At 39.0% G+C, this 23804-nt stretch overlaps 1 protein-coding gene across 1 annotated transcript in view; it reads right to left on the bottom strand.

Moving 5' to 3' along the window:
* Positions 1-430: 430 nt before the first annotated feature.
* LY75 (lymphocyte antigen 75) overlaps positions 431-23804 on the bottom strand; it is an 85405-nt gene continuing 62031 nt past the window's right edge. The window contains exons 24-35 of the mRNA XM_020798384.3: positions 22530-22665; positions 20567-20793; positions 19207-19375; positions 17036-17203; positions 14177-14299; positions 13130-13324; positions 12124-12344; positions 11135-11306; positions 8785-8949; positions 8393-8509; positions 6838-7005; positions 431-4369 (exon numbers count right to left, since the gene is read on the bottom strand). Coding sequence (XP_020654043.3) covers positions 4185-4369; positions 6838-7005; positions 8393-8509; positions 8785-8949; positions 11135-11306; positions 12124-12344; positions 13130-13324; positions 14177-14299; positions 17036-17203; positions 19207-19375; positions 20567-20793; positions 22530-22665 — 2046 coding nt within the window. The 3' untranslated portion in view covers positions 431-4184. The remainder of the gene's footprint in view (positions 4370-6837; positions 7006-8392; positions 8510-8784; positions 8950-11134; positions 11307-12123; positions 12345-13129; positions 13325-14176; positions 14300-17035; positions 17204-19206; positions 19376-20566; positions 20794-22529; positions 22666-23804) is intronic.

Below are 23804 nucleotides of genomic sequence, written 5' to 3'. Positions count from 1 at the left end.
TTCTAGATATGAGCTAAGCGGTATGCCTTATTTGATTCTTGTACTTTCAGGGTATATTGGAAGTCTGAATTAGAGCCAGAACTTGGAAAACGTAAAGGCCTTACTGGCTGTAGTTCAAAAAGTTGGCTTTTTGAAGCTTGTGATCCTAACACAGAGCACCATTAGCTCTTGCTGCATCATGGAAGTAAGCAAAGGAGTGTTGACATTTTGATGAGAGGAGCCAATCAATGCTGAATTCAGTCTGGGCACCTTGTCACACCTGACCAGTGAGCAATGATGTCCGGGCACTATGCTGGTGGTCATTTATTAAGCAAAGGATAAGTATCACACTTTCACAGCAGTCACACATTTCTCTGCCTTGTTACTTGAGAAACTGCTTTTATTTATTATCTGCAACCTGCTCACAAAGAACCAATTCACCAGCACAATACCGATTTTGGTTTTACCTTTATTGTAACATTAACATCTTTATGTTTAAATTTTATATTTAAAATTTATATTTAAATACTGAAAAATGGGAAGAAAACTTACAAGGTCAAGAACTATTGCAACTTAATTTTCTCTTTTGCAAGAATGAATATAATTTAACAACCATTGAAGCTTTCTATAAATCTGCTATTTCTAAGACTATGACCACAGGTAGATTTCACTTTGAATTCTGAACAAGACTAGTCAGAGATATTAAGGCATTTGTATTAATTCACATAACATTTCTCAACATGTCTAAGAACAACTGTTCTTGGGGGCAAGGCCCACAAACCCCACACAGTTAAAAATATAACATAAAAATTTTATCTTTCAGAATATTATACAAATAAATGCTTTATAGAAACACTGGCATATTTTTGTATGTATATATCTTGCATATTTGAACAGCCCTGATCATATACTTAAAATAAATTTTCTATTTGTAAATTTACATTAAAAAAACAACAGCCAGAGAGTGCAAACAGTCATAAATTCTGTAATGTTGAATGCACTATTTAGAGAACTGAAAATATGCCAAACCATAGTAATTACTGCATGTACAAAAGGACACAGCATGTGATAAAGCATCACCTCCTTCTGTTTTGGGAACTATGAATGCAGTAGTCTTTGCAATCCAGTCTACACAAGTATATTTAACATGGGGACATGAAAGGGCAGCACTATGGCTACCACTGTCAGGATAGAACCTTTTTCTTAAAAAAACAAACAAACACAAAAACACCAAACTGCAGCCCTTCCCCACACCTTATTCTTCCCAAAACTTCTCTCCAAAAGGGAGCGTGAGTAGATTGGGATGTTGACTTCCTTCTAACCTCCTCTGATCTCCTTCCCTTCTTTTTGGCTAGTACAGTCTGGAAAATTAGCCCCTGGATTCCCAGTGTATGTCTGAATAACCTTTAATATGTGGTAAATAGCCTTCTTTTCTAGTTCTCTGATTAGTATGTTTGAGGACTAAGTGCAGCCCCACCTCTTCTCTCTGTTGCCTACTTGAAGACTGACTTTGTCGCACATGACAACACTAATTGTCTGCCTGACATGCAGGCATGAGGACGTGCGTCAGGGCCTGTGTCAGAAAAACACTTTCATACAATGCATATTTTAAGAAAATGCTGAAGAAACTTCTCTAGCATTACTAATTTTGGACTTGATTAATGGCATATAATTTACCTAAATCATGCATTCAACAAAGGTAAAGTGCATTGCTTTTTCTCTACGTAGATACAGATATGTGCACCACTCTTCTTCAGCAGTCCCACCTGGGCCATTCATACAGGCACTAAATTAAGGGCCTCTCCGTACAATCACTGTTTGCATAACACTCTTTCATCTTCTTTTCCCGTGTTCCTTGGAGTAGCATTTTGTTGCAAGGTCATCACAATTTCCAAATATTGGAAGAGCAATATTTGGCATCTTGAAAACTGACAATGCTTTAATCAGTTATGTGTCCTCACCATTGTGACTCGGCAGTCACAATGGTTAGCACACAACTGTTGCCACTGCTAAGCAGAATGGTATCATACAAGTCTTTGGTGGCATTTTTTTGAACACTGTTCGGGAGACAGGCATTATATCCACTTTCACTGCAAAATTATTCCATTTTGTGAAGCTTCACTTTTTGTTTTTCCCCCCTCCAACTTGCTGACTTGTGTGATCCAGAACACACGCCTATTCAGAGGGTATAAGGAGCTGAACAGTGGCTCCACTCCTCGCAGCAAGATCCTTCCCCCTGACCATATTTGATACGGACAGATTATTGTGCTCTTGTCACTGAAAATATACTTGTGGAGGTGTCGTAAAAATCAAAATATGTTATATTTTAAATGATGCGGAGGAAGACCTCAAAAAGAGAAGATTTATGCCAGTCTAGAAGAGCTCCTGCACATATGGAGAAAGGCCTACTTGTGTTTTTTGTATGTGTGTGTTTGTGTGCTATAGGCATGTATATTATGCATGTTTGTTCCAGAGTTTGGAAAGTAAGGCAGACAGAAATCTGTCTCCAGAAAATTGTGTTGATAAACTGATTAGATTTTTATGCTCTTTTCCCCCCCTGCTGAGGTCACAACTGAATAATTGCATGTTCCTATCTCTAGACAGAGTCGTCAGGGCTGAATCATTGCCCCTGAGCCACAATACAGAACTCCATGCACACATAGGTTCCCTTCTGCTTATACAGGAGAAGAAATCCATCAAACTTATGAAGAGCATTTCTTGCCTTATATGCAGTGAGAAGCTCCTGCCTATGTGGGATCAGGATTATGGTCTCTGCATTTGAAAACAATAATGTAGATCGACTTTTAAAAAGAATTAACTTAGCAGTAAACTGATGCATTTTTACTATTCACTTTCACAATATTTCTTTTTTTAAAAAAAAAATCAGTAATACTTTAGTACTGGTTGCACATTTCTCTTGCACATCATCACTAGGTTAATGGAATTACTGTAAGAATGAAGGCTTTCCCTTTTATTGTATTAAAATCAGTAACATAGTGCAGCGAAGACTTTTTGATTAGCAGGGAATTAGCAATATCTGCCACGCTCCTCAGGCCTCCCTTTTATTTCGTACCTTATCTGTAATCTTCACTGGAACTGGGGGGAGGATAGAGTTGTCTCAACAGTAATATAGTGTTACAAGTTATCCCAGTTGCAATGTGAACTTTTTTGGAGTGTCTTGGCTTTAATCTTAGTGGAGATGAAAAGTGCTAGAACTGGTTTGTTGTTGGGATGGCGCAAGACAGCTGCCTGCATTTTTAGGTTCTACTGGGTGTGTGGCTATGGAGACAGCTGTGATGAGCACCTACACTGAATAATTAATTACCACTACACCACTCCTTAGAAGACATGTTAGTCTTATACCTCAAGTAATAAATTTATTATCATTTCCCCCAAACTCACTAATAATGCAATCCTAGATATATATATATACTAAGAAGCAAAGTTGCTCTGAGTTCAGAAAGGCTTATTTCTAGACCAGGAGTGTAGCTTAAGGACCCTTTTACTTGTAATGGAGAATGCTTTGAATGGTTCCTTGAAATAGATGCCATCACAGGGAAAACAGAACATCACCAAACAATTTCTTCTACATGTAGGAAACAATCGAGAAAGAGGTCTGTGTGTGCTGGGAGTGATACTGTTGTTTTTAAACTAAAAAGGAGTCACAAAGTCCAAATTACATCTTTGAACAACATGGAGAGGATCTTAGGCTAAAAGATACTTCACATTTCAGCAGAAGGCCTTAAATTTACTCAGATTCGCTGGGTACAGAGCTTTAAATGGAGTGTGGTTAACCTTAAAGCTGTCTCACACATTTTATGTTCACTAAGTTAGATTTCAGACTCTGGGCACCTTCTAATAGATTCCAGAGGGGGCATATGCAGCATATCTCAATATCAACACGAGGATAGAGCATGTACCTTCCATAGATGTGCAAACTTTAAAGCCCATGAAAAGTGCAAAGTTTGATGGGAATTTAAATATTTGATGAAAACACACGAGACACATTTTCCTCTTAAATTTCACAGAAAGGTTACTGTCAGTTAACCTTTAACGATCAATAAAAACACACTGTACCCAGTTGGTCAAAATCCACCTGCTACTTAACATATTTGGCACGGATTTGCTAAAGCAAATCTCTGAAGAAAGTGCCAAGACAGCCCATTCAAGAAAACATTTGACTGCAACCAAGCGGGAACGGCTCTTCAATCGCCATCTCTGGTAAACATACTGTCTGTTTCATCTTCATACATCCCGCGTTCATAGCGTACGGAAGAGAATCCTCCCCAATGCAGCTGCTTCTTTTTGTACAGGAAGCATATCAAACCAGCGAGGATAACCACAATAATTAAAACAGCAACAGCGATTGCGCCTCCGGCTTGATTAGCAACTGTCAGAGAGGAAGGAAAAAACAGACAAATAGTGATAACTATTAATTTGGAGTAGTTAGGCTGAAAATCATATTCTAAATGGAAATTCCATATAATTATTTCATACCAGCAGCCAAACTAAAATATTTCGTTAGGCTGTAACTACACAGGCAAATAGTATAGGATTTGCTGTGGAAGTAAAATAGATGCATTTGAATTTTTCAAACTGGGCAAATCAGCCCAGCCTTTTTTTCTTCCAAAGTAAACCCCCCCCCCCATCGCTGGAGGATTCTATGTTTTTCAAGGTGATGATTTGAATGGTGTTTCCTCCATCTAATGAATTGTTGTGTTCTACAAAAGGAACGGGGGGGGGGATATGACTCTGGATGGTATCCTGGTGACATGATTTTTTTTTTTTTTTGACAATGGGAACACCCAGCACTGTGATTTTTCTCCCTAATTGCCCTGAAATATTCATTAAAAAACACAAACTACTGAGTTTAATGCTACATGAACTTATCACAGCATTGGTATATCAGTTTAGCGCTATATCACCTCTGCATGAACAACAAAAAATATAAAAATCTATATGAAATAGAAGCACCTCCAATGAACTATAGCAGACTTCTGTGTTTCTGTGGGATGTGTTTGCATGTTATGGAGAATTTTGGGAAATGGGCCCTTTCCCCTAATGCTCTGCACCACTGTAAACAACCCACTGGCTTTACAATGAACCGTAAAAGGAGAGCAGGAGACTGGCAGAGGGCTGGATCAAAGGAAATGGGGTTGTAGGGTGGATCAAACCACACTGGATTGAGGGGGCAGTTTGGAAATTGGCACCAAACCAATCTGTGGTCTCTGTAGGATCACCCAATTCAAACAGAAGTGTAAAATAGGCTGTGAATCAAGCAGCTGCCAATGCAATTGCAACTCCACTTGGTTCTTTTTGAAGCTGAAGATGTTCTGTCTTGTTTTTCTGCTTTTTCACCTATGAGGCACGCATTGTCTCTTTTACTTCTCTTGATTTTGGCACAGGGTGCCTCCTACTCGTTTTTGGGAAAAGGAGAGTTTCTGGAGATAAACGACTGTCTCTTTTCTTCAAAGACTTCTGTATTATTATTAATACACTATGTAATACACTATGTAATACTTTACATAGTGAAGAGGATGGGTTCCTGCCTGGAGTGTTTCACAAGCCCAAATTTCTGTAGCCTAGGTACTTCTTGTTCAGTGTGTTTGTACACTACGTGGTGTAAAGGCCCTTGGATCTCACGATGTGGTGTAAAGGCCCTTGGATCTATAAGTTGTTTTTCAATATGGGATAAGAATGCCAAGGAAGATGACCAGTGCTCCTGCCCCATCTATACTACTACAAATACCAGAACAGAATTGCAAAAATCATGATATATTCTGAATGTTGACATATAACAAATTGACATACGGTCTTGGTCACTATGTGTGTAGTTTCATTTGGAGATAATAGTCTCTAAAGAAATCTAAATCTGAGGCCCTTTGTGCATGTGGGGTCCTCCTAGCTTTATTCTATGCCTGTCTCCCAAGGTATGTGTAGGAATGCAGGAGCCTTGCTTACATCTGGCCAGATGATTTATTACACAGTGGCTCTATTCACTCTATAGATAACAGAGTTTCATGTTTTTCTTCTCACAAAATCGAATGGTGGAGAACGTGCTTCCTCTTCTTTTTTTGGCAACCTTTTCCCTATGGCTGTAATTCACTGTTGTGACAGCTTTGCCCCTAGTCTGAAACCCTGATATCTCTTTAGATGGGCAATTTAGAGTGGCAATTGTGGGATTAAAATTTTGGGGTTTTTTTTACATGGTAATATGGAAAGTAGGTTAGAAACATTTGAAATTATGACGATTAATTACAGGCTCAATCTAAATTTCATCACAATATACACTGACTAGCACTGTTAAAGCACTACCTAATATAGTATTCTGAGCACTTTACTACAATCCATATAAACTATTATGGTCAGTATGATATTACTGTATTACTATTACATAAAGAACCAAACACTGTGGTCTGTGGTGACCACAGACAAAGCTGCTTGTGTAGGAAAGAACTGGTACAGGACTCTGCGCAACCTCCCTCTTTCACTCTGCCTTCCAGCTGGCTGAAAGCTGCACGTGCATTGTGGCATGCAAGCCATTACTGGCAAGGGGAAGGCCTGTGCAAGTCTTCTTTATGTCTAACCATTCCTTGTTTCACCCTATTGTAAATAATGGCTAGTGTGCCGTGTGGGAGGCACAGCTGGCCAGGCTTGGCCAAAAGCCAGCTAAGAACAGAGGGACAGGGAAGAGGGCTCCATGGCGTTCTTTGCTAACCCCATCCCTTGTGCGCTGCTGTTCCTGGGGAGAGACAGGTGATGCAACTGACACAAATGTGTGCCAGGATACTCTTGTAACTGTTTTAGTCTATAAATACCAAATCATTGCAAAGTCCTGTAAAATCAAATTATACATACCTTGAGGAGCTTTGCAAACAACTCTGCTTTGGACGGCCTTGCAGTAGCTTTTGGACCACGTTCCATTTGTTGAGAAGATAACATTGCAATCGCCCTTGGCATTTTCATTTCCCTTTGCCCAGTTGGCATATTTAACCTCTGAGCCATCAAGCCACTTCAAAGACAGAGCTGTGAATAAAATCCATATGCACTAGTTCCTTATTTTAAGACCAAACTGTATTATACTCATTATAGACTGCATTAATAACAATTGATTTACAGTGGTGCCTCGCATAGCGATCACTCCGCATAGCGAAGAAATTGCTTTGCGACTATGTTTTTGCGATCGGAAAAGCAATTGCTTTGCGATGGTCCCTATAGGGAAATTTCGCTTTGAGATCATCGCAAAGCCGCCATTTTCGCACAGCTGATCAGCGGTTTAAAAATGGCCACCGGGTAAACAAAATGGCCGCCCGCTGTGTTTCCTTGCTTAAGAGGCACCGAAAATGGCCGCCCCTATGGAGGATCTTCGCTTAAAGGTTAGTTTTTAGCCCATAGGAACGCATTAATCACGTTTTAATGCGTTTCTATGGGCTTTTTATTTTCGCTTAGCGATGTTATCGCTTAGCAGTGATTTTTTTCTGCATGGATTAACATCGCTAAGCGAGGAACCACTGTATTTCAGACCCAGAAGGTCAGCTTGATGACTTCAGGAAATTCAGAAGTCTCCTCTAGTATTTTAAAACCTGCCTTAGTAGACTCTTTTCAGCTTATTCTGTGTTGTGTCATGTTCAAAAAGCAAGAGGAAAGAAAAATGTTTTGAGCAGCTTTCTTATAAATAAGAACTTTATAGACTGTGTGCAGAATTTCAGTCTGAGGCCAGACAAGAAGGAAGGAACCATGCCTAGTGCTTGCAGACACCAAGAAAGTCACTGCTATTCAGATTATTCCAAGAAGGCATCAAAATATCACCCTATGTTGCTTTGCAGGGAGAAAAGCTGCAAATCAGTTTGCAGCACTCCTGCTGGCACACTGAAAGATCAAGACAAGCAGCTATTGGTGCATAACAGATGCACAGCAACAGCAGGCAGCTCCCCCAGAGACCTGTTGCATCCAGTCAAGGGAATCTGCACATCTCATCAATCAAGTTGGAAGGCTGGGTTCTCAATTGTACACTCGAGTTGTACAGACTTGGGCTGCTGGGCACTGCCAAGGGGCACAGTGGCCTGCTCATCTTACCAGTTCAGGATGCCACTTCAGATATCTTGGAATATGCCTCTGCAGTTACTTGCCTGAACTACTTCCAGGATCACAGTGAAGTGAAGCAGGCAAGAAGATATTTTGGAGATCAGTGGCTAAGTTATTTTAACCCTATTGGGTTCCAGATACAACACATGGAATTCAGGATTCAGAAAGCTACAATGCAAGCAGAAAGCCAGTTGGCCAGCAGAATGGAAAGCCTTAGGAAGGAAGGTTGGTACAGGAGAACAAAGGTAAGAGAAACAGGCTCCAGATGAAAACTTAGGTGATAAAATGCGGTCACAACACACATAATTCATGGCTGTTCATTCCTTACCTTCAGACTGCATTCCAAGCCATACTTGTCCAGTGACGAAGTAATATTCTCTTAAGTGTGCAGTCACAAACGTATTTTCCTCTGCATCCTTGATAGTCAGAAGCATCGCAGAAGGATCTAATGGAGAAAAGTTAACTTTCAAAAGAGAAAAACTTTCCAAGGTAATCATTTACAGTATTTTATAGAAACAATGTTATAGAAATAATTACATATTATAGAAATAGTAGAAATAATTAAATATTATAGAATTAAATAGTATAGAAATAATTAAAAATTAAAAATATTATAGAAATAATTTAAAACAGCATGTAAAATAATACTGAAAAAAAATCCAAAATCAGAAAAGTCTAAACAATATTCTCTTTATAATAATTAAGACTATCTGGACATACCAATTTTCCTGCAGATGTCCTTAGCAGCATCCACAGTGTATGTTGAGAAATTGTAAAATGCCATATCAAATGCATAGCAATGATCTTTATATTGTATCCACTGTGAAGTTCCGCCAGTAATTTGGGGACATTTTGCAGACATTTCAGCTTGCTTTGACTGCATTTCTGTGAAAATATGATCACATCATCATCACCATTACCTCCACCACTCCATGCCAAGAAGCTGTCCTATTCAATTAATTAACAGGTTCATTTTATTTATTTATTTATTTATTTATTTATTTATTTATTTATTTATTTATTTATTATCTCTGTATCGTACCTCTCTACTAAAAGGCAACATCACTAAAAACCAACTGATACATGAAACTATTAAAATTACTACTAAAGGTGCATTAGATAATATTGATATTTATTTATTAAAATTAATAATACATATCAAAAGAGTTTAAAAGGCCAGTTTGAAGAGAAGCATCTTCATATTCGTCCTAAAAGTTGCATGAATAGGAATTGATCACAGCTTGAAGGGAGTGCATTCCACAGTACTGATGTATGCAAGCAGATGATCTCAAAAGGATTCTGAATAAATAATTCCTAAATGGATTGAAAACTGAATTTTGGGAAACAATCTAGCAAGCGATTAGAAGTGTGGAAGCCCTGTTGGCTGAATTAAAAAAAAACATTTTTTTCTTACAGAATTATTTAACCTTTCTTCTTCATCATGTAACCATGTTTGGCCAGATCTTAAGGAGGAAATGTGTATACAAGGGAAATAACATGTCCATGGCATGAAACAGAACACCCGCCTCACAGCAGTAGGTGCACATTCACTGATCCAGCTTCATGATGGCAGCAGGAAACAGATCAGCTGCAACAGTGCTAATTATCGGATAGAAGGGAGGAGGAAACGGGTGCCAGTCGCTGCACATTCTCTCTCTCTCTCTCTCTCTCTCTCTCACACACACACACACACACACACAGAGAGTTCTGTGAGAGTTGACAGGAGTGATTCTCTCTTTGGCAGGGAGAGGCAGTGAGGAGGGTGTTCAAGGGTCGCAGTGGGTCTCTTGAGCCTTTGCTGTGCTCAGGCAAAATATTCTGGAGTAGAAGCTTTTTATTTAACTCTCAGTGATCTTAAATTATCTTTAAACTGGAAGGAAAAATTACACTCAGCTTGGCAGCCAAACAAGCAACCAAATCATCCTAAGACAGTGATAGAGAGAAAATGATTTGCCATTCGTGGGGTGCTCTGGAAGTGCAATGTTTAATCAATCCCTGTTTCTTTGTGCTATACGTTTCAGGTAAGCTGTTCACTGCTTGTATAGAAAGGTCTGGTTTATAATAATGGATCAGTTAGAAAGGACTCAAATAGCTAATATTTTAGAGCAAAGCCAATAAACGTACCATATTTTCTGTGCATAAGACAATGCTTTTGTCTAAAATCTTTTGACTAAAAATTTAGGGTCGTCTTATACAGGAAAGTAAGCCGAGGAGAGAACAAAACGGCACATACTGTACCTGGCCTCTGCAAACAGGCTGCCTCCAATCATGAGCCTTATGGAACTGATGTCAGCTGATGCTGTACAAACCAATTGGTACACACCTTGTTGGAGGTGGAGCCTGTAGGCAGTGCTCAGATTCAACAGGGACTTGTAATATCCGAGCATTCTGAGCCTAGAGGCTGAATACTCAAAGCTAAGGTTTCTTAATTTTGGGTTAGAAAGGGGGGGGGGCATCTTATACACGGGACATCTTATAGATGGAAAAATACGGTATTTCCATCACAAATGCATTGGTCCCAGACCCCCAGTGTAAATTTAGTTACATGCCATACTTGCCTCCATCTGCTTGAAACATTTATCTGGGTAGTTCAATTGGATCTTGCCATCTGAGCACAAACTGGTTGCCTAAATACTGGGTTGAACTGGGGCACTTTGCAATAAAGGTGCACCAGTTTTGGTGGTGGGGTGTTTTGGAGAAAAAAAAAGTAGCATGGGGGCTCTGCCTTGATTTAAATGAGGCTGGTGGCTGGCAGGAGCAGCCTTTCTCGTTTTTCAGCCAAAGTTTCTTTCCTGTTGGGAAAGAGTTTTCACAGAAACAGCCTGAGGAGGCTGCAAGCAGTCTGTGGTCCATAGGATTTCCACCTCATTCTAAGGACACGTGCTTAACATGGTTGGGGAGAAAAGAAATTATATTCATTCATTCATTTATTTATTTACTATATTATATTTATTATTTTTAATATTTTGTATTATATACCTTATGTTTATTTTTGTTTTTATAGTTCTGAGGGTTGTACAATAAATGGGGAAAAAAGTAAAAAAAAAAGAGTACACAAATACAGACTTACTCGTTGGCGAAGAATAACAAATAGCACCATCGGCACGACGTGTGCATTCCATGTGATTCCATAACCCTTTAGTGTTCAGGGCAACACAGTTTCTGGGGGCAGGTGAATGATCATATTTTAAGGGTTTGTAGTCAAATGCACTTCCATCAGACCACAAGTCAGAATCACTTTCCTAGAAAATAAGCGTAAATCAGGCTGGACAAGCACTAATGCTTTTTCTTTTCCCAAATTCTACGTTAAGTGGGCATCATGGCTAAAGAACATGGTTGAGATGGGACTATGTTAAGGTTCAAGTTTCTTTTCATGCAGCTCCTCTGGAGTGGGTTCCTTTCAACTTTTGGACTCAGATCCTCTGATACTGCTTTTATTCCCCCTTCTTAGCTTCAGTGTACCTTATAGCCCTTGTGACTGTGAAAGGAAACTTGACCATGTGTTGGTGGGTTCTGTTTTTACATTTAGGTGGCTGTATTCAACCCCAGACTACAAACACATACAGATTTGTCTAGCAAAGCCCCTAATCCGGTTGCTCCTACCAGATGTTTTCTATCCTTTGAATCTTTAATCCAAAAGTGAGTCTTCAGCCCTTTTTTGTACATTAGATAAAATGAGAGGCAGAAACAGACATGCACGTTCTGCAATCCCACGCACTCTTGCCGTCGAAAAAAGTCTCACCACTTTTACTCATTTCTTAGTAGACCAAATCAGGCTGTCAGCCATTTTGACACCATCTTGTCTGAAGGGAGAATGAAATGTAGCCATCATGGGGGGGGGGGGGGGAGGGAAATACTACTACAACTGATCTCTAATCCAGGGATACATTCAACCAAGTAGCTCCACCAACAGCTAAAAATGTACATGGGGGTAACATCTTTAATTAGGCAAAATGAATTCATTGTTAATAGAAGAAAGCTAGAGATATCTAAACAAACTACATACAGAGACAGTTGCATATATTGAAAAATGTCAGTGGAAGCCCATGTGAAACTTACATTATGATTGGACAAACCAATCCACAATGGAAATCCATCATTCTTCACAATCTTTTCTAGGAATTCTTGATCTGATGCACTATGAATGCTGGCTAAATCACTTCCTTTTAGTTTGCATTCTTTCCAGGCATCATACCAATTGACCTGTTCTTTAAGTATCCAGTAGGTGTTGTTTTTATACGACAGAGATCTAGGCAGTGATGGACTGTCTTCTCTGGGCCCTATTTCAATATGAAAACAGTGAATAAATGGTTTACATTTTCTTGAGCCTACCAAAGGCTATGTAAAGCAGAGTTCAATCCAAAACTAGAAACAGTTTGTAGTTAAGACGTAGCTAGCAGGGACTGAAAGTTTACACACTAAATCACATCATGATTTAGTTCTGATTGGTCTCAACAAGACATACTTTGGTGAGGAATGTTAAGGCCCTTCTTCATTTCCAGCTGATAATAAAGCACAGTGCTCGCCACCCTCTTGTAATTTGTGTGAAATACTACTACAAAGCACACACACATCAAGCACAGAAGGACCAGCTGATCATCAAGAAAGATATTTAAATATATAACTTGCTGCCCAAGAAGAGATTTTAAGGAGAGAACTGTCCTTATATTTTTCTAAATACATACCGAGATGGTTTTATTGGCAATTTATTTACTCCTTAAAAATTAATATGTTTAATTTTATAGTATTATTTTTAAATATTTGTAATTTTTAAATATTTTTTGTTTTTAATTTATTTTTATGCCACCTTCATCTCTTTACAGGGAGAAAGGCAGAGTAGAAACTGAATGAATGAATGAACCCAGTCCTTTCAATTCTTCTGTAAAGCAACAGTCATCCAAACCTGAGGTATTTTGAACAATATATAGATTGTACACATATGTACACTCATCCCAGGTAATTGAGCGCAACAATGAGCATCCAACCCCCCAAAAATATCATGCTCAATACTGAAAAAAACTGTTGAAAGCCACAGGAAGTGAGGATTTACATTCCCAGTTCTTACCCATTTCTATTTTACAGACAAGGATGCTGTGTAGACTGAATTGCAAGGCTTTCCAGTTGTCAGTGTAATTGTAAATATCCCAGAAACCATCCAGGTTAATACCAGCAACAAAATTATCACTCTTTAAGTAAGGCCTTCCCAGTCTCCAGTTGTTATATGAGAGCTGTGTATCATCATACCACATCAGAGTATTACCTGTGGGGAAAAATACACAAAGTTTTCATACTTAAATGCTTCTGATTTGTGTTCATAATGTTGACAGTGCTAAAAAAATAGCCCACACTTAGTCCATGTGAACATTATTTGTGCCAATACTAACATTTCTCATGTGGTCTAGAAATCAAAGGATGAACCTACAACTTCTTATTTATTAGAGAGCTCATTATTTTTGAAACAGACTTTGCTTGGCATTTCCCTATTTAAAATTTAATTCAGTGTTCTCAGTAAAACCTTTTAAAGCTCCTTTGGAATACTGTAAAACAACTATAGAAAACAAACAAGCACCCTCTCAACATAAAAGCTGCATACTTCCATTTCTTCCATGTTGTTAGAAACTGAGGGTTTTATCTCCATGAAAGCAATGTGGTGTTTCTCTTCTGCTGAACTAAGGGTCAACAGACATTAATCGCTCCACCAGCTCCAAGTGTGTTCATCTACTGAAACATCTGGACTGGGAATTGCTGTACTGTAATTGTAATTATATAACACTTATTAAAATGTGGACAATAAGCATTTACTATGTCAGATCAATGGTAGCCCATAGCTCAAAGCTGTCATGAATGGTTGGAATTAAAAGAACTTTGAATATAGGCAGAATATCTCAAGCAAGTGAGTCTGGAGAATTTCCCCTTAACTTACATTTGACAATTTTAACTCAATTAAGTACAAGTTTGACCAAAGGTGGTGGGGTGGAACCTAGTCTCATCTGGCTCTACTAATGGATGGTGGCTTTAAGTAATGTTATTACAGTTTTGGCTTCTTTGTACATTTGAGAAATCTATGTTCATTAGAAGAGGGTTTTATAGGTTTAAATAAGTTAGAACTTACCTTCAGCCTTATAAATCAGACCCAACCACAGCCACTGAGCAAGGCCACTGAAAGGATGAAGTTGCTCAACAATGAAATCATTTTCATGTTCATCCCTGATATTCAAGAGAGATGCATTTGAATCTGTTGAAGCAATTAAAGAAGTTGAATCACTGAATTAATCTGACCGATTAGCAAATAAAGAGGGTTGAGAAAATTAATTTCACAAGGGGTCTACCATGGTTTAAACACTGACCTTTGTTTTTACATAACAAAATCTATCTGAAACTATCCTATTAGGTGAAAGGGGTAAGAAGCTCTCTCTCTTTTAGGTCTACAAGAAAGCTTTGGCCAAACTGGGAACCTGGAGAAACATCTTCCTTTTTACAGCTACCAGTCTGGCTAGTGAGATACAGAACAGTATGCAGGAAGAGAATATTGCTCCTGAATGATAACTGAAGATGAATGGGCCTCATATTCTTTTGTTATTCTGTGCTGTCAAGTTGAAACTGACTTATAGCAACCCAACAGGACCTCCAAGGTGAGATATCTAAAGAGTAGTTTTACCAGTTCTGCTCCCACAGGGAGTTTCTATAGCTGAGTAGGGATTTGAAAACAGGCCTCCTGAGTCCTAGTCCATTCGTTTATCCACTACACCATACTGGGTATCCTTATATTCTTAGAAGAGATGTTCAACTAAGGTAGAAGGGGGAGTCATCTGGAGGGATGCAACCAGGAACTCCATTTTTATTTTACTGTGCTTCTCTAACTGCCTTCCTGTCCCATTTTTGCTAGAAAGAGGCTGCAACACTTTGCTTTCTTCTTCTTACAAGGGTGTGCGTGTGTGATTTAATGCACATGTATTTTTCCACTAACCAATGCATGTTTCTGCTTATTTTTCAGTGGTATCCATTGTAGTAGTTAACATTTTAAAAATACAGATATAAGTAGAATAGTCAATCTTCCTCAGTCAATGAACATATGGAATTCATGGCAGCAATATGTAGGAATGGCCATTAACTTATAGAAAGAGGGGCATTAGAGAGCTTCAGAGAAGAGAAATCTATCAATAGCTATTATTCATCATAGATGAATGGAGCTTATAAGGTCAAATTAAGTATACTTTTTAAATGCTGGTTGAAGAAGGTAATTGGGAGGGGATTTGACAATAAGTGTACAACTTGTCCAGTATTTGCTTGGCCATGCTGCAAACAAGTTTTTGGATTAGATGGAATCTTGGTCTGATCCAGCATGATTCATATTTATAGTCAATTCTGTTAGATAAAGCTGCACTCATTTCTTACCTATTGTGTTTTACTACAGGTTTGCACACTGTAAGGGTTTTTCTTGGCCACCCTTCTAACAGAGGGCCTGGAAAAACACTTTTAAAAAAAAGGCTAGTTCACATAATGTTAATTTAGCAAGGAAACATATCCACCCAATTTTATTTTAGTAAACTGTAAACATATGCAGAAATAGAAGTTTTTATTGTGAGTTTTCCAAATTTACAGTGTGAACAGGGCAGGAGAGAAATATATATATTAAAACCATTTTCCAGTGACATATTGTCCACAATTTTATTTCCACAGTTAAACAGGTAATTCCGGGTCTGTTCACACGTATAGGCACTGCTTATTTTTGCCAAACAAAAATATACTGTATAATTACATGAGAATGTTCATTTCTTTATTTCTTCATTTAAAATATTTTTACCCTGTTTTTCTCTTTAAAAAGGACCCAAGGCGGCTTACATAATTGAAAGACAACAGTTAATGCTAGCATGATTTCAGCAGTTACTGAATGACAGGATAGCTTTATAGTTCTAGAAAAATATGAGCATGATTTTGGAAATAACTGAGTTTACACTACTTTTACATGCACTAAATGTATATTTATTTACTTGAATAGTTAGTTACACTTGTATCCAATTCTATTTCCAGGAAGCTAAAGACATTTTTATTCCTAGTTTATCCTCAGACCAACCCTGTGAGCTATGTCAGACTAAAGGTAAGACTACGCAGCAGGGAAAATGCAAATGGATTCACAGTGAAATCATACCTGGGAAATCAGATTTCCTTGGGTTAATTAGCTTCTGCCAACCACACAGGAGTCAGCAGGAAGAAGGGAGGAGATCAGCCTGGTTTGCAGCTTGTTAACCCTTTGAATCCTCTCCTCCCCACACCTAATTGATAAGTCCACTTGTTACTCTCTGCCCTTCCTGTTCCTTCCCATCCTTTTAAAGGCTAGCTGTCCTAATGCAAGACCAGCTAAGTGACCAAAGAAGGAGGTGGGGTGGGGAAGCAAGGAATTGGCAGAGAAACAGGAGGACATTCTCACTTCAACCTTGCCCCAGCTTCTTAAGGCAGTTCTGCTCTGTCTATTTAGATTTCTAGGAGGCATAGTCAGAGCAGAGACACCTTAAAACTTCCTCCCCATTTTCCCCCTTTGGCCAGCCAGCTGTCCCAGTGCTATATCAGGAAGTCTTTAAAGGAAGAAAGGGAGGGAGGAGAAAGCAGACCCAGGCACCAAGGGTGGTGGGGAGGAGAAGATTCAAATGGCAGGCAGTTTCCCTGATTTTTATGTCATGTAGTCAACAGAAAATAGTGTGAATCGGACCATCCCAATTCTTGAGCCTTTCCTGCATTACTTGTCAATGCAGTCACGCCCTGAGAGGAGACGACAGACCCAAGGCTAATTTCACAGCTTAATGGGTGCTATAACGTGGATCTCGCAAGACTTGGTCGACCCAGTACATTCCCTTACCTCACCTCATAGAGGGCCGTGTGGAGAAACTGAGAGAACTGCTTTCAAGTCTAGAAACATTATTCAAAATGGTAAAAACATAGCATTTCAAAAGGATTATTAACAGGAACTACTTACTCATCATCTTGCATAAACGGTGGGCTTCATCTGATGTAAACCCTTTCCCTCTGTCTTTTGTTATCACGAATGTATAACAACTGTTGCGAAATGCTATCCATGGTGTGTTCTTAACTTTGTGGGGACATTTAATAGATTCATGATGTGATTCTGTTTCTCGTGTTTCATCTGAAAAAATAAAATAAAAAAAAATCCAGACTATTAATTGGCTTACGATGCAATTTAAACAACACAACTTGGCAGCTTCTGCCATGAATTCAGCTCTGTCACTAGCATTTTGTTCATTACTAGCAGATTTTTCATGATCAGGGGAAACTGGAATGTAAAGCGCAATACATTACAAAATTTTTATGCCAATATTTGTCTGCTTGCACTACTCAGTACCACTAATGTTTACTAGGTTGAAGGAGCTGTTTCTCAGAGCATATTTGGATATTATAGTTGAAGGTGGTGGACAGGGGACAAAACCTCCACATACTTTATGCCCCTCACTTTTTTGTTCAAGCATATATATTAAACCCATATGTCTTCCATTACAGCGAAATATGACAGCTTCAGCTGCAAACAGATTACATGTACTCATTCAGGGGAGTGGGTGCTGACAGATATCTAAATTTTGTTTGCAATAATACAAAGAGAAAAGCATGGGACAAGCAAGCACAAGCTACCTGTGTTTGTGCACACTGCAAAATCTAGGTGTGGCTCTCAAAACATACAGAACTGCAGTACCTTTTAAGTAATCTTCCCAATCCCACTTCAACACCTAGAAATTTCATTGCTGGCTTCTTTCCAAAACACCCAGCTTGTGCCATGTCAGTTTGTTTCAAAATCCTGTTTACAGTGTATTCTTAATCTTGTGTAGACATTTAATGGATTTTTCACAAAATTCTCTTCCCACCTCTGTCACTCCAGTCTAATGACTGCACTGCACTTGTCTATGCAGGGCCTCCATTTTGATGATACTGGGGAAACTAACATTTCAAGTTTTGGAAAGTATTCAGTCTTCACTGTTCACCAATAAAATGTACTAACTTATTTGTCATCTTTTCTATTCACACTCATACCTCCCACCCACCTTAACTTGAAGAATGCTATTGTGAATGGTATAACAATCCTGATTTGGTGCTGAAGTTTAGTTTTTTTAAATTTACTTTAACTGCCTTTTATTGTTTTGTGCTTGAGTTTTATTGTTGTTATACATATGAATAGTTCAGTACTCCAATGTCCCCGAAAGAAAAGGAGTGTATCCAAATAAATGCCAGTTCCCTGCAAACTATTGTTTTCAAATCTGGATGTGAGTGCTGGGACACACCCTTCCTTCCTGGATTTTTGGAGCAAATCCTCCATGCCTTATTTCCTGTTACCTGTTCAACTACTGTTTTGTATTACTCATTCACTGATGCTAACCATGGCTAATGATAGCCAGATTTACTCATATCGGTGCTAAGCAGGCCTACTTCAAATCACAGAATCATAGAATAATTAAGTTGGAAGGGGCCTGTAAGGCCATCAAGTCCCTGCTCAGTGGATGAATACAATTCAAAGGATATCTGCCAGGTTGTTGTCTACATTTCTCTTGAATGCCTCCAGTGTTGAAGCACTCAGCACCTCTTGAGGTAACTGGTTCCAACTGTGTACTGCTCTAACAGTTAAGAAGTGTTTCCTGATATTCAACTGAAATTGTAACTTGAGCTCATTGTTGCAAACAGATCCTGACCCTCCTCCCTATGACAGTCTTTAAAGTATTTGAAAAATGCTATCATATTTCCCCTCAGTCTTCTTTTCTCAAGGCTAAGCATGCCGAGTTCTTTCAGTACTGTTTTCATGTTCCAGCTTATGACAGAAACATGACTGATGCTGAAAATCATACAAGTGAGTGGGCAGAGTTCCTGTAGGGAAAGAAGAAAAAAAAAAACCACACACAAAACATATGCTTGGTACTTACTCCCACCTTGTGAACCAACAGCTTGCAGGAAGCCAGAGCTACATGCTTGCACAGGCTATGAATGGTGCCCTGTAGGTTTTGGCTCACTTTTTAAATTCAAACAGAAGCCATAAACGTTTTTCAAGTTTTATAGAATGGTTTTGTTCAAATATTTAAAACAATTCAACAAAAGCATTTCCGGAGCAAAAATATTTATTAATTTAAAGTTGTAAATGGGGCTTCATACTTCCTGCTAAGTAGCAAACCATTCCTGGTTTCTCTGAGTAACATTCAGCTGTTTTCCAAAATCCATCGCTATCCAAATACACACAGTCATCAACTAAATCTTCATCTTCTTCAGACCAGCGACTAAAACGAATATGTTTTCTATCAGACCAGTGGTAATGTACTCCATCCTAGAGGTGTAAACAGGCAGAAGAAAAATTAGCACTGTAAAACTAACAAGAAAAACAAAACAAAACAAAAACCAGCCAACTCTCAACCTGACTACTGTATTTGTTTGTTCGTTTATTTAAATGATTTAAATCCTACTTTTCTCCCAAAGCAACTATGGATTTCATGAAAGGACTGCTACAGCTGTATGGAGCCAAATATTTGGAAACAGTCATCACCTTGTACTTTGGCATAAGCCTTTTCATGTGTTCAAAATGAATGTGTACAGTGAACAGTAGGAAAGCCTATGCAGGTCCTTCTACCAGTGCTCCAACGGGAGGAGCTTCAGATCATTGCCTGAAGACTGAAAGGTGGCTTCTCTGGGCATGTTCAGCTCGTCATGCTTAGAACCCCTGTTTAAACCTTCATGCTGAATACAAGACAGACTACAGCTCCTGGGACTGCATAGGGTGGTGGTTGGGCTCATGTGCAGGACCGTTTCCTCCCCTTCACATGGTCATTTTAAATCACTTAAGGGGGTTACCGAATATATGAAACTGTGGGTCATCAAAAGACTCTGGTTATCTACTTCAGAGTCCATGTGACTCAGTAGGCCATGCTTGCTTTTGTTCCAAGAAATCTAGATTCAAATCCAGAAAACATTTCATGTATCTATGGTGGCTTTTTAAAATGTTCTTGCAAATTCAGGGGATGGGGAATCAAGACCCTATCATGCTGTAGTGATACATTATTTATCCCTCATATGTTGGTGCCCCTCAGCTGATATATGTTGTAGGAAGAAAGCTGATATTACCGCTGATATTAATACAACTTTTGCTTGTATGTCTATTCGTATTCATCAGTTTTCAAAGTTACTTTTCCAGGACAGACATGGTGGCTTCTTATTCAAACATATTTTTAACCCATCATAATTTAAGTTGGGTTAAATGGACTTGATAGTCTAACCAGCTAGTTGTGCCCACTAAATTAATCATCATCATCATCATCATCATCATCCTGCTATTTACTTGAAACATCATGCTTGTCAGGAAGAAACTCCTAGGATGACATCCCGGAAAACAGAACCAGCAGAACTACCCCAGCAGCAGGCTGCTTTTTACCCATATCATTTAAAATGTCTCAGTAAATTTCCTCAAACACCCCCATTTAGTATTTCAATGACATGTTTTGAAAGGGAGAGAAATGAACCTTACATCTTTGCTGGAGAGTCCAATCCACAGTGGGTAATTATGACGGGCAGCTTGAGTAGCAAGAAAAGCTTGCTGGTATTCATTTGTGATGCTAACCAGCTGCATATTATTCTGCAAACACTCCTGCTGGGCATCAATCCATGTCAGGTTCTTCAAAATTATGGTGTATGTGACATCGAGATAGCTCACACTGATGTTAAGCACTTGCTGTGTCTGGTTTTCTAAAGCATCTATTGAAAAAGCCAAATAGTTGAGCAAGACAAATGCTATCATTCATCAAACAATTTTTCTTTTTTAACAGCAGCAATATCTCCTCTAGCTATCTGGGCAGGTTTTACGCTTTAAAGACATTTTACAATGCTGTACATTGTATTTTCGTCAATATGGTAAGATTAGGACTGCAATCTTTTTGAATCAATCAGTCACTTAAATCAATTTACAAAAAAAATTCTCAAACATTATTTAAAACATTATGACTGACTAAAACAAGGCCCCTGATTAATCAGATTTATTCTTAAAAATTAGTTCTTAGTACATATATTTGTAAAATATGGAGACAGCAAAAATTATTTCGAGAAGCATCCCTCTGTGAGAGAGAAAGTGCAATGCCCTATCTAGGATGGTATTTCTTATGACACAGGCATGTCTAAGAAAAAAAAGCAAGAATGCTTTTTAATATATTTTTTCCCAAATGCTTTTTTTCAGATTAAACAATCGTTTGATTTATTTACAGCATATTATAAATACTATTATAAACCATATTATAAATACTATACAACAAAAGCAAAAGCAAGTACAATCAATATACTGAATGGACTAATGTTTCTTTAACTGGATTACAGCCCTATAAGAGAGAGACATGGAAGCAGCCTTCCTGAAGAATGGGAACACATTTGGGCATCTCCTGAGCAATGACACGACCTGTTGGCTGATCCTTCCACTCCAGAAGCACCAACATCAAGTGGTACAGAGACATCACCGGGGGGCCACAACAGTCACTTCGAAAATTCTGGCTCAAACCATTCTAGAATGTTTAATTTTGTCTTGCTTTTGTTCTGAGGACATGATATGTTGCAGTAACACCACACCCAGTATATGCAGAAGGTTTTTAGCACATCAAAACCGAGATAATTTAACTCATGATTAGAGATGGAGGGATCCCCACGCAGCTGGACTTAATGAGAGTCCGGCCCCTGGGGCTGGACCGTGAGTACGCATCATCCGGCAGTGCCCAGAGTGCCATTCTCTCTTCCTGCTCAGCTGGCCACTCCAGGCGGGGGGAGGGAGGACGAGTCTCCCTGCATGGCTGCTGAGTGGCCAGTCGAATGGGAACAGAGCGGCGCTCCGGGCACAACTGGAAGGATGAGCAGGGACAGCACCACTGCCGGAGTGGACGGTTCAGCCCCAGGGGCCGGAGCCTCATTAAGTCTGCACGGGGATATTTGTATCGTACGAATACAAATACCCCCATCTCTACTCATGATTAATTCCACTTGTCAAAAACAAAGACAATGGGCAGTTATTTTAATGAAAACATTATAGGAAGATGACCACAAAGGTAACTTATTCACATCAGGATCGAAGGGTGTAAGAGTAAAACCTGCATGCCGGGAAGAGAAAGTGATCATGCCCATCCCACCTGTCCAGTAAGTACACAGTGGCCACGTGCCAGGGGTCTGTATTCAGAGATGGACCCTTGCCCATCAGGAGTTGCCACATAAAGCAGGGATGCATGGCACTCCAGAGATTCCTGTGCTACAGCTCCCATTACCCAACATCATTGACAACAGTGGAAGGTGCAATCCAGCAACATCTGAAGGAACACATGTTCTGGACCCCTAATGTAAAGCGGCTCCAAGAAGAGAGGATGCACGCAGAGAGAAGTCAAATCTTTCCCAGGTTCAGTACAAGAGGCCTTGTCAAGCTCACAGGCATGCAGAGAGTTGTTAGAGATGAACAGTCTTACCTGGTTCAGACTTGCTTTGGCACAGGGCTACGGACTGTGTATCAGCACAGGAAGTGAAATTCCAAGTACCAACATATGTTGACTTGGGATTGTTGAGTAAAATACCACACTGGTTGTTTACCTCCTCATCAAATAGCTGGTAGGGGCGAAAAAAGAGAGAGAGAAGATGTGGAGATAAATGCTTATTAGAACCCCAGCATATTCCAGAGAAGATACCAAAGCACTGTTGTGGCTGCTGATATGTCACAAAATTGCAGTTGAAGACTTATCCAAATACAGTAAGAGACTGGCTGAATTCAGATATTATTTATTTATTTATTTATTTATTTATTTATTTATTTATTTATTTATTTATTTATTTGATTTATATCCCGCCCATCTGGTATATTTATACCACTCTGAGTGCCTAACAACAGTATATATACAATTAAAATAATATAAATCCATGAGCATCGATTATTGACAAAACATACTAGAAATAATAAATGATAGATAGATAAGAAAGAGAGAGAATTAATTTAAATTAAATTAAATTAAATGCTGGCAGGAGGGAAGGCCTGGACATAAAGCCATGTTTTTAGTTGATACTAATATAATATAATACTAATATAATAATAATAATATAATACTAATCAAACCATCATGTGAATGACCCACAGCACGGATGCAGAAAATCTTACAATTTTAATTTTTAAGCAAAGAAATGGACCTGCCTTAATTATGGTATGGATCCAGGCAGTAATCTAATCCTCTGGCCTGGGTAGGAAGCCAGTATACAACATAGTTTTTGATGGTACAAATAAAGCTATGATTACAACTTTATTGGTTAGAGGTACATAGTTTGGTGCAGTATCGAATACTTTCTGACCAATGAACTGCTCCAGCCTGCATGCTGGGATACAGACAGAGAGGCACCCACCTAAGCACTATGTCATTCAGTGGACACTTTGGGACCAGTTGCTAAGCCTATCTGACTGACCCTAAGCTGGGCAACTTTTCGGAGGTCATCATTCCGGATTGTTTAAAATCAACCCCAAGAAGAAGTACCTAGACACACAGAACCTATTCCCCACCATCTGGATCAAGCTCAATGCCTTCCAGTGCTATAGGACCAATTCATGTTGCGACAGGTTAGGAAGTACAGAGTGTGAGGCAACCCCCTTGCCAAAAACAGAAATCCTTGGAATGAGAAGAACGAGTGAATATGTGAAGCTTGTACAACGACTGATGCTGAGAAGCAGTGGGGGAGCAGTGATACTTTCCCTAAGCAGATCA

This window comes from Pogona vitticeps, chromosome 1, assembly GCF_051106095.1.
Source record: "Pogona vitticeps strain Pit_001003342236 chromosome 1, PviZW2.1, whole genome shotgun sequence".
Classification (NCBI taxonomy): Eukaryota; Metazoa; Chordata; class Lepidosauria; order Squamata; family Agamidae; genus Pogona; species Pogona vitticeps.
This window is presented reverse-complemented; position numbering and strand designations above follow the sequence as displayed.